Raw genomic sequence first — 10,993 nt, forward strand, 5'->3', positions numbered from 1 at the left:
CTTCTTTATATAATATATATTATATAAACCTTTTAAAGTTTCTTTCAAATTCATTTCAGTTATATGGCAAAGAGCTAACATTGTTTTTTTTCTTCTTTTATTTTTCTATAAAATATGATTGAGGGAATCTTAGAATATGAAATATTATCACATGAACTATATAAGATTGATACCGTACAATGATCTGATAATAATTTTAATGATGTAACGAAACTACTGTTTTGTACTACTGAAATATTTTAAGATATAAAAATTAATAATTATTCTACATCCTTTATCAGTATATACATAGAAAGATAAAATAATTTAAAAATTAAGTTCTATTTTGTCGTTATTGACTTTTTATGTTTTACATTAAGTCTTGGTGACTTATTTAATAATACATGTTCTTTGAAAAATATAAGAATTACTTAGTTTTAACTTACTCCTTTACAAAAAAATGTTATGGATTTAAGTGTTATTAGAGACATTGATACCTATTTTAATATCAATTAAATGTACTGTAAACAATGCATATTTTGTACAGTAATAGTCATACTCAGATAGGTTATTGTAAGAAACTTGGTAATCATATAAATTGAAAAACTCAGATACGTGTTGCATAAATGTCCAGTTTATCGTCGTCCATATCACATTGATATAATATAATTTTAATTACATTAAAAACATGCTTTCTGTGTACTTTAGTTAACATAGTCATCTTAATGAAGGTTCAGTGTAGACCTGAAACTGGTTAATATAAATGTTAATAAACAAAATCGGTGATGACGTGTTGATTTTCTTCATATAAACCTGGTTTTCAGTTTAAATATCGAATACTATTTTAGTCGGTGCTAGTGGGCATGGATGGTACCTTGTACTACTGCAACTGTCTATAAACAGACTCAATCATACCGAGCTTGTGACATTTTTAATTTTGCCGTTTTATGACTTCTTAGAGAAATTACTTTTTCTGGTGGTGCGATAGTTCAGTTGGTTAGACCACTGACTGTCACTCCTGAGGTTCCGGGTTCGATCCTGGGTAACACCCTTGAGATTTTTCAGAGACACTACCCAGTGCTTCCCACCAACCTAGAAGTATACTAGTATGAAACCCAGGTAATTCTCGCAAGTATCAGTGCTATAAAGTTGGCATGTAAAAGAACCAAGAGGTCTATTCAATAAGAGCTAGGGACTGGTTCCCGGATTCTCTTGTATCTCATAAATGTCTCTGGAGTCTGCTAAAGGTAAAGACCCTACTGGAAATAAGTGCTTGCACTTTCGTAGGTTAATTATCCTTGACCGCCCGGTCTAAAGAAATTTAATTCAATTCAATTTTCTATTTTCTTTTGTTATAAATCTATTGCAAAGGTTATATGTTACGCGAACTCTAGGGGTTCTAGAGTTGTGTTTGTTTTTTAAATAGTGCCACTATTTCGGGTTCACTTTTTTGTAACAAACATGATCGTTAAAATCAAAATATTTTTCAATACGTTATGTTAGTGCTGATAAAATACTTATTTCGTAATGTTTATGAGCATATGACTTATTGCCCTTTCTATCACGAATATTGTTTTGTTACATTTAAAGTATAAACGTCATTGTATATCTAATTTACCTACTTTCTAGAACTACTTCAGGTACAATAAGTGATTACAATAATTTGCAAAACGGTTTAATAATTTATTCTCTTCTCGTGAAAGAATTCATTGCCATTTTGTTCTAAATCTACTGGTGAACTATTAGTACTGGCGATCTTTTAATTTACAGGCGTGAAATATCAAGATTAACTCATGCACAAACGCGTACCTCTTTTGACAACGGACTTGACGTCATTTGCCTCTTAAACCCCACAATTTTCCTTTACAGGATGATACTCATAGAGATTCGAGATCAAAGTTCAAAACAAACTCGTCATTATTGGTTTTAATGACATAAACAAAATGATGGAAAATGAACAGAACATAGAACAAATGAGTGTCACTAACCACTTTTATTGTAGTTCATTAATCATTTTGAAATGATGTTGCATACAAAACATGTATAAAAGTATTATGTTTCTAATACAGTTTGGCTATGATTGGATAGATTGAAAGGTCAAATAAAACAAAGAGAACACATATATGTAATCTCAAACAACTTTTTGTGTTTCAATGATGCTATTTATTTAATAAGCACATGTTACAATATCAACAGGTAGAATTTAATTAAATTTGTTTTAATTGATATATTATGTATATAAAATATTTAAGATCAAGATCAATATTTCATTAGTACGTATTTCTAATTCTAAATCAGTCCCAATAAAACTACATTATTTCATACTGAAAGTTTTAACTTGATAGTTTTATACTGATATTATGACCTGTGAATTAATCAGTTCACTTAATTATAAATAAAAAAAGTTTGCTTCAAAAATAGTGAATGTATATATATGTTTTAAGTTCTGAAACAACTATGTTTCCTCGTCATCAAACGCTTGTTCTGTTCTAGATTTTTCGCAACGCAAGCCTCATGGTCACCTCTGCATCTTCTTTGCTGTCGTGGCCCTCTGAAAAAATGAAACATAAACATCAAATGGCAACATATAACAAAGATTGATAACTTAAAAGTCATTTCGTGTCTCAGTTTAATGTTTAAGGGAATATCCGTTGTGTTTGGTCTTATTCCTTCTATTTTATTATTATTATTATTATTATTATTATTATTATTATTATTATTATTATTGTCTCTCGAACAACTTCAACATTTGTTACAACATCTCCCTTTCAGTCTTTTCAGGACATGACATGACATATGGACAATATCTTCATTAATACATCAGTCACCGCCTCTACGCTGAATTACCAGTCGGTGGATGCTGATCAAATGAGTTGTGGGGCAAATCTTATTTAAAAACAGAAAAAACATTATAGAAATAAGAGATCTTTAACATAAATATCAACGTTTTATGCCATGCATCACCGTTTGACAGATACGGATGCCATGGTTACTCCCTCTGTCCTTTACAATTCAAATTTAGATGTTCTATATGATTATATTACCTCCAACTTGAATGCTCAATCCTAAGACACTTTCGGCAATTTCCTTGAGGGATCTTCGGAGAGGAAGTCCCCTGTTGTGTGGATACAGCATAATTGTGTCAACAACCTTCTCGTGTATAATCTAATACAAACATAATCAGAAGAAAACAGTTGCCAACTTTTGAAAATGCAAGCAGGATAGAAACATAGGCATTCGGCTCGTTTGTCTTTCAATTATGGTAAAATTGTCTCCAAGTACTCTCCCTTTATTTATCAACACTTAAATAACTATACAGAACCCGTTATTATATATAACACAAAGGTCCTGGAAAGCAATTTAGTAAATCTTGTAATTTTACCATTGACAAGTCAAATGAGCCAAATGTATGTACACATACCGTATGTACCAAATTATCGATTAGGTTGACTATAAGAATTAGTTGAATTTAAACTGAAATATTGATGTGTTTGCCTTTGGACATTCGTAAGTTAGAATCTGCATAGGTATAGCTTTGAATCCATCCTTATAAATTGAGATTAGAAGTAAAAGATATAGTGTTTCATAATGCGTACCTTCATTGAAATGAGGTCATGGTTAAGACCGTGACCAATCATTATCGTGTCAGCAGAGAACAGTTTCAGTATTTCATCCCTCATCTCTTCGTGCGTTTTTGTAACATCTTGTAGATCCTCTTTAGTCACACCGCTCCATCTAGCAAATAAACAAATCCTCCTAACGTGTATCTCTTAAATTCCAAATTCATACTACTTTTTAATAGTTTTAGAAGCATCAGATATACGTAGTGGACATTACTAGAATAAAAATGTAGCAAAAATATACGGGGGTTATATATTTATTATCAAACTTACATCGTATTGTAGTCTACTATTTCTGATGTCGGTTGACAGAACTCGTTGTAGACCACATCAAGTGTCGGGTCAATTACCGACACCTTGCATACTTCGAGACCCCTCAACGTATGTACCTAAACAAGAAAAGTAAAATGAAATTTCCAAATTCTTATGAAAAGAAAACTATACGTGATGTAAACAAAGCTTTAAACCTAGTTTATAATTAACTCAACTTCGAAACATTCAATTAAATGATAAGATTACTATGTAACTACATGTATATAATAACATACTATTAATAAATAGTGCCTACCGATTCCGTATCTAAGGCATATACCCCATAGTTACCATCACTAGGTGGGTCCCTAGGTTGAGTTCTTCTATATCCTTGAAGGTCCAGGTACAAGTTTCCTTTGTACACATGACTCTAAAATATATCCATGTTTAATGGATTGATATATCTATAATCTTAAACATAGGTATGTAGATGCCCTTCGAGTGAGTTATAACAAAGAGCAAGAATACAAAAATAATATATTTCTAACATTTTATTTCTGCAAAGAAAAATAGATGACAAAATTGCAACTGCATTTCCAGTGCATTTCATGTATTGTTTGCTATAAACATGTTACATGTTTCATGCAATAAATAGGTTGAATTGAATTTAATTTTTCGAAATAGACCAACAAATGTTTTACTGCACGAAAGAACTGAAACTATCACTTTGTTTAAGACATACTGTTTATTTTTATTGCTTTGATTAAATGATTATTAATTTGCTGATTGATCTATTAACCGATGATTGATTGTTCACTTAATTAATTGGTGACACTATTTGTGTCATGGCAGTCTACAAAACATAATACCGGTGCAATACGACAGCCTCTTGAACCAAGACCTTTTCCACAGCAGCCGTGCGGGTGTTGCCTTCCACCTTGAATGAAGAAATTGTTAAAATATATAAAAGACCAAACAACGGAATATAATATACCATGCTGTTATATAACATGTTATATGATATCATGTGAGATACTTTTTCCATAAATAATTTTCATATTTTTGGGAATGCAATGATAACATTTTAAAGTACATTTGTACCTGATAACAATGAATCTACTATTGCAACAGAAAAGAAAAGAACGAACCATATCGTCTGGACCTCTCTGTATGGAAGTCACACTGCGTTCTATTTGTAAATGTTACATCAAACGGTTTCTCGCACCTTTTGCATCTCCCTGTAAGATAATTTGTCGAAAAGTCTTACTTCAAGACTGTTGTTTTAATTCGTTTAACTTTGAAAAACAGTGGATGCAGCTCTCGTGATAACCAACGCTACAAAAATTAGCACGTAAATAACAAACATTCTTGCTATATGTATAAAACTTTTATCATTGTTAGTTAAATATATTGTTAAAAAAAGTCGACTCAAAGGATATAACTCTAAAGATGATGTACTTTTAACAATGGCCAAAATTTAGTTATTTATCTTTTAAAACGGAAAGTTAGTAATGATATGTAAGTCAGATACTATCATGGTATGTTAAAACTTATTGTAATGTTACTTTTACTTGATTTGCAAAGCTTACACGGTCTGCTTTTGCTTTCATCATATAGTGACGTGTTAGAAATTGATAATAGACGTTCCAAAAGATTGATTTCTTCTTGTTTTGTTTGTTTGTTTTTCTTTCAAGGGATGTGTATTGGATTTTATTTTCATCATTCTGATGCTATTAACTTTTGTACAATGTTTAATGTAAATAAAATCTATTGTCAATGTCATTTTTGTCATTGTCATGTTTTGTTGTTTTTTTCTTGTTTTTTTTTTCAGGACTGTAACTTACTTTGCCTGTTTGTTAGTTGTTTCTTTTTGATTATACAAAGTATCATGTTTGTTTGCAAGTCAAAAGTATAAAAAGAAATTTAAAAAAATAACACGCAAGTTTGATTAACCCATAGTTTGTGCACAACAATAAAAATAAACAGGGTTATGTGAACAAATGTACTAAAACTAAGTACAAAGTATACGAGTATTTATAGAACATATCATTTTACTAAACATAATTACTGTCGTACCTATATCTTTTTTTCTTTTTGACCTCATCAGTTTTTCTACAAACTTAATTTTGATCATAATTTTATGTCAAAGGAAAATATTTTTATGTCATTTGACATTTTGCAATGCTATAGAACTAGATAGTATTTAATAAACGAAATTCTAAATTAAAATCAATATCATTACATGATTCTACATGCTGGGAATCCACAATCAATTCAAAATTAACGTCGTAAATATATGTCTAAAAATATAAGTATCTGTTTTCGAAAATACGCGATGCAAACATATGTGACATTTTTCAAAAACTAGGACATGACGTTACAAGATATTGTCAAATAGATAAACTATTATTTAGTACATATCATGGTTTAAGTTTAAACTACCATTGTTTTTTCTTTATATATAATTGGATCAATAGCTGACGATGTTTTTTTTTTATTTATTTGAAACATAAGGAAACATGTGGAGACATGAACAATCTGTTTAGCTGTCTCTTTGGTTTAAAAAAATAAGTATACAAAGCATTAATTAAATCGTTTTAATTTGGCACACGTTTTATCTCTCCGTAATTGATATTTAATTGGAATTGGAAAGCATTTATCATATTGTTGCTCCTGGTTTATAAGGGCGCTCATTTGTTTTGTTTTTTAAAGATACGATAAGCTATTTTATTATGTGTATTATGAACCATATACATGTATACAGCGTTCATGTTCTAATTGCATTTTGTCAATAGAAAGAAAATTGTTATGTTGTAACCTTCGGTAAACCCAAAGTGATCGCCATACAGTTTAACCACGCCTTCGTTTCCGTTGGGGTCAGGCCTGGGGTAGTCTAACCTCCTCAGGTAGGCTTCCGATAATATGTGGCGCGAAAACCTCCTGTATTGTTCCGCTGAAATTTTTAATAAAAATAGTTCGCATTTACATTGTGTAGAAAAATAAAAATTTAATAATATTTGAATCATTTCGTCTCTTTCGTAGATTTTTACAGTAAATCAAAGTTTTAATTTTATATAACTATGGTTTAAACATATTTATTCAACATAATTGCATATTACATGAGAACAATATTGAGAAAATGACACAAAATGGCGGAGATAAAGATGAAACGACAATGTGAAAGAAATTATAGTTACTTCGCCCCAAGTTTTAAATCTAGGAATGTGAAATCAAAATGGCAATTGTACTTCAATAGTGGCAACATAAACGTATTTGATTGTTTAAAAGATGCATATAAAAACATAAGCAATATTAAAGGGAAAACAGAGAAAAAAATATTTGAGAAAGGAAAGAAGAAATTAGTGAACGATAATGGAGAATTAGGAACGAACTTAGATTACTATCATATACATGTATGTTTTGATATAGTGTAAATATACTGTAGATGTAAATTACGCGCTAAAAGTAAGCTGTATTTTTAACTGCCTTAAAAATTGATACATGATTTACAATAAAATCGTAAGGTAAAGTAAGTACACAAAATATACTGTTTAATATTATGTTCATTTTTCATTAGTTTTTTTTTCTTTTTCTTTTTCGTCTTTTCTCGAAAATAGTCTTCCACGGCTTATTTTGTTTTTAAATAGTTCATAATTAAACGGCTTCTTCGTCAATTTCTTTCTTACATATTGAATCATTTTCCAGTGTATATATGATATAAATGCATTATATTAATTAAATTATCAAAATTAATTCTGGTTAAAAGAGTTTAAAATTACCTGTTGCCATAATTGTCCTGGTTTGTCAGAATTTTTCTCCCAGTGGGCGATTCGACCCATAGCAAACGTCTCTTTTATACCTTTATAAAAGCATGAAATTACGCCATGGTCTTAATTTAGATTCCATGTCATTATTTTTCGAAATCTAATATGTAAATTTTCATTAAAATGTGTAATTAAAGGTAAAAAAGGGTTGTTCATTATGTTTTACAAACTTTTTAGACAGTGGTAGTACATTTGTACCCTTCGATGAAAATACATATAGTTTCTATAGGTAGCTCTTTATACGTTCTTCTGAAGCTTTTTTCAGTATAATTTCATTATTTCGTTTTTAATGATTTATGACTGTTTTAGAAATACAATGTAGCCAATTAACAAGGCCATCTTTTGCTTCTGTTGCTTTTTAGCAAAGTTATATAGAGTTAGTATTGTATATGGTAGTAAAAATACTAATTTGTTTACATTTTGTTACTTTTAGGAAATTAGGACAAATAATTTTACATTAAATTTTATATTCACTACTTCTTTCTACAGGTGATAACAATGTAGTATGCTCTAAAACCGTTATTTAAACAATATAAAACTCATGTCTGCCCTGTCCAAAGAAAGAAAAACTTACTTCTGTCTAAGGCATAAAGTGCCTCAAAAATAATATAAAGTACTGACTACGATTCTGGAAACGTCTCTACTTTCCTTATCGTGCTCGCCTAAGGGAAAACTTATAATGCTTGGATACATAAAAAAGTTTAAAACAACTAGATATGGTAAGACAGTGACGTACGGATGACTAAAGTAGATAGGTGGAAATTCTCACCATGTTGTACTGAAAATTTATAAGACCACTTTGCTGGTGATATGCCCAAATAGCGTTATACAATGTATATGCTATATAGTTTGATGTAGGATGTATTCTTGTTCATTTGGAAAGTCAAATAGAGCATGTTTTTATTTTGTGTGGCGGAATGCCCGAGTGGTTAACAATCGGACTAGTAATCTAAGGATTGCTGGTCATGTGGATTCATACGCCGTCAGGGGCAAGACGTTGTTAACTTGAGCAAGAAATTTTACACTCATTACAGGAACGGATTCGAGTGTTTCAATAAGCACAGCTTCAAACACAATCTAACTAAAATAAATTCGTATAAACTAAACTAAATCATTTACACATGTATTTGTATAGTATTTTAGTTGAAGGCTGCGGTTACATTTGTAAATTTGTTTGTTTATTTTCATATAAAACAATATATGTTAGCAGCATATATTCAGGTAGAAGGTTGTGTTGTGTGTTGATTTAGTTACCGTATTAGTTTATGTAAATAGAAAATGTTTATTTAAATCGCATTAAACTTAAACAAAGCGGTTGGCCCCTGTTATTGAATATAATCGTTTCGTAATAATATTTTGAGATACTGGATTTCCAAAGGTATTGTAAAATGTTGTCCAATAGAATTATAGAGCATATCTACGTAAACTTTTCGGAAATTAGATCTGATTTATCTGATAATCAACAATAATTTTGGGATACCAAAATAGACAATCTTTGAGGCTATCTGCAAAAACATCGAGTCTCATAATGAGGTTAAAATTATTTGGTTATAAAAATAGTTTTTAACAGTTTTCTTTTCTTTCGAAAAACAATATTTCGTATTTATAAGTATTTAGACAGTAAATCATTTTAATTTTAGCTTCTTATTTTCTTCTAAAATAACATATAGTCTTCTTTACATAATACATTAGATATAAACCTTTTAAAGTTTGCTTCAAAATCGTATCAGTTTTATATGACGAAGAACAATGTTTTTATTTTATTTTTATATAAAATATGAACTTATAGAACCTATAAATAGAATATGAAATATTATTACATGAACTATATAAGATTGATAACGTACAATGATCTGATGATATTTAAGGATGTACGGACGGACGTACTACATATACGTTTATCCAATACATGTATATTCTACTTCGTTGTCAGATCGTATTCATAGAAAATAAACATATGAATGTAATTCTATTCAGCAGTTTATATGCTCAGTTTATCATTTATATGTGACAGAGCTATCAGTCGACTATATACAAGAAACATGCAGATTCTAAGTGATAAAAACAACAAGTTTTTTTTGTCTCCCATTTGCGTTAAAAAAAACATCAATGTTTGATGTTTTAAGAATATGTATACTCACCAGTCACTTCGCAGACCTATATTAACTAACAAAGTCTGAAACATATATGGGAGAATATCAACTTTTATTTGATTACTTTGGGTTATCAGATACGTGTTGATACATTTCACGTTCCAGACCTACTTTTGACACATTTTTCAAAAATATAAATATCATTGCGCAACATAATCTCGACACGATCTCTCATCCATGCACTGGACAATTTTTATTTTTGTAGAAAATGCACCTAACTTTTCCCTTTTTAAAAAAGGAAAGAAAATGGCACGATAGATAGGTCGATCGAGAGGGTGCTACTTTGTACTTAAAAAAAACATGGTATATAACATTATTGATTCTTATCTGCTTGGCTTATTCGTTGAAATCCATTTAGGAAAATCTATTTGTAATATTGAAGATCTAACAAAAGAATGATACCATAGCAAAATTGATCAGTTCAGTGGAAAAAATAAAATCATATATTGTCATAATACCGTTCAATATTTATTTTTTAGAAAAATACGAAAACAAACAAAAAAGCAGTAATTATTATCACAACCAGCTGCGACAGTGTGTATCTGCTTACAGCAACCCTGTTGAGGATCTATTGTTCGAATGGTTGCTATGGAATGTTATTTTGGGACCTGCATAGAATTACTTTGCATATACGAGTAGTTTCCAATATAACTGTACGTATCTGTATATTGTATCGATAAATACGTTGGAAAGAATGGCAAGAGCTAGGTTGAAACACACATTCTCATTGAATTCATTCAAGATTTTACATTTTATAAGTACAAATATAACTAAAGCTAAGCTGCTCAGCTAGTATGTTCATTGTGCCAAACATATAAATGCATTATAAGTTGATTGATTAATTAATGTGAATCCCTTTATTACAACGTGATATTTAAGTATAAACTTTTCTTTCTCATCATCCTAAGGACAGATTAAATCCACGGATTATAGATACATTGAGATAACTTTCTTCAATTTGACGCCGTACATGCTCCATTTCAAAATGACAATATTTTATAATTTAACCAGAGATCGAAAATACAATGAACATTAAACCATGCCGATCATATCTTTAATGCTTCTGCTATTTAATTTAAAATGTAAAACAATGGCATTGCTTTGTCTTGTGAATATGAAGAAACGTTTATATTAGGCATATATACATGTATATTGCTTTCAGGTA

The 10,993-nt window shown here is 30.0% G+C and overlaps 1 protein-coding gene across 1 annotated transcript; it reads right to left on the reverse strand.

The window, feature by feature from the left end:
- Positions 1 to 2,103: 2,103 nt before the first annotated feature.
- LOC132736197 (exonuclease GOR-like) lies at positions 2,104 to 7,788 on the reverse strand. The gene is made up of 9 exons (XM_060723297.1): positions 7,631 to 7,788; positions 6,670 to 6,804; positions 5,000 to 5,089; positions 4,721 to 4,788; positions 4,168 to 4,281; positions 3,873 to 3,988; positions 3,576 to 3,714; positions 3,024 to 3,144; positions 2,104 to 2,530 (listed from the first exon to the last, which is right to left on the reverse strand). Exons 1-9 carry the CDS (start codon positions 7,638 to 7,640, stop codon positions 2,469 to 2,471), a joined length of 855 nt encoding a protein of 284 aa, XP_060579280.1. The 5' UTR covers positions 7,641 to 7,788; the 3' UTR covers positions 2,104 to 2,468.
- Positions 7,789 to 10,993: the final 3,205 nt, after the last annotated feature.

This window comes from Ruditapes philippinarum, unplaced genomic scaffold, assembly GCF_026571515.1.
Source record: "Ruditapes philippinarum isolate M1 unplaced genomic scaffold, ASM2657151v2 ctg2263_1_1_1_1, whole genome shotgun sequence".
NCBI classification, from domain to species: Eukaryota; Metazoa; Mollusca; class Bivalvia; order Venerida; family Veneridae; genus Ruditapes; species Ruditapes philippinarum.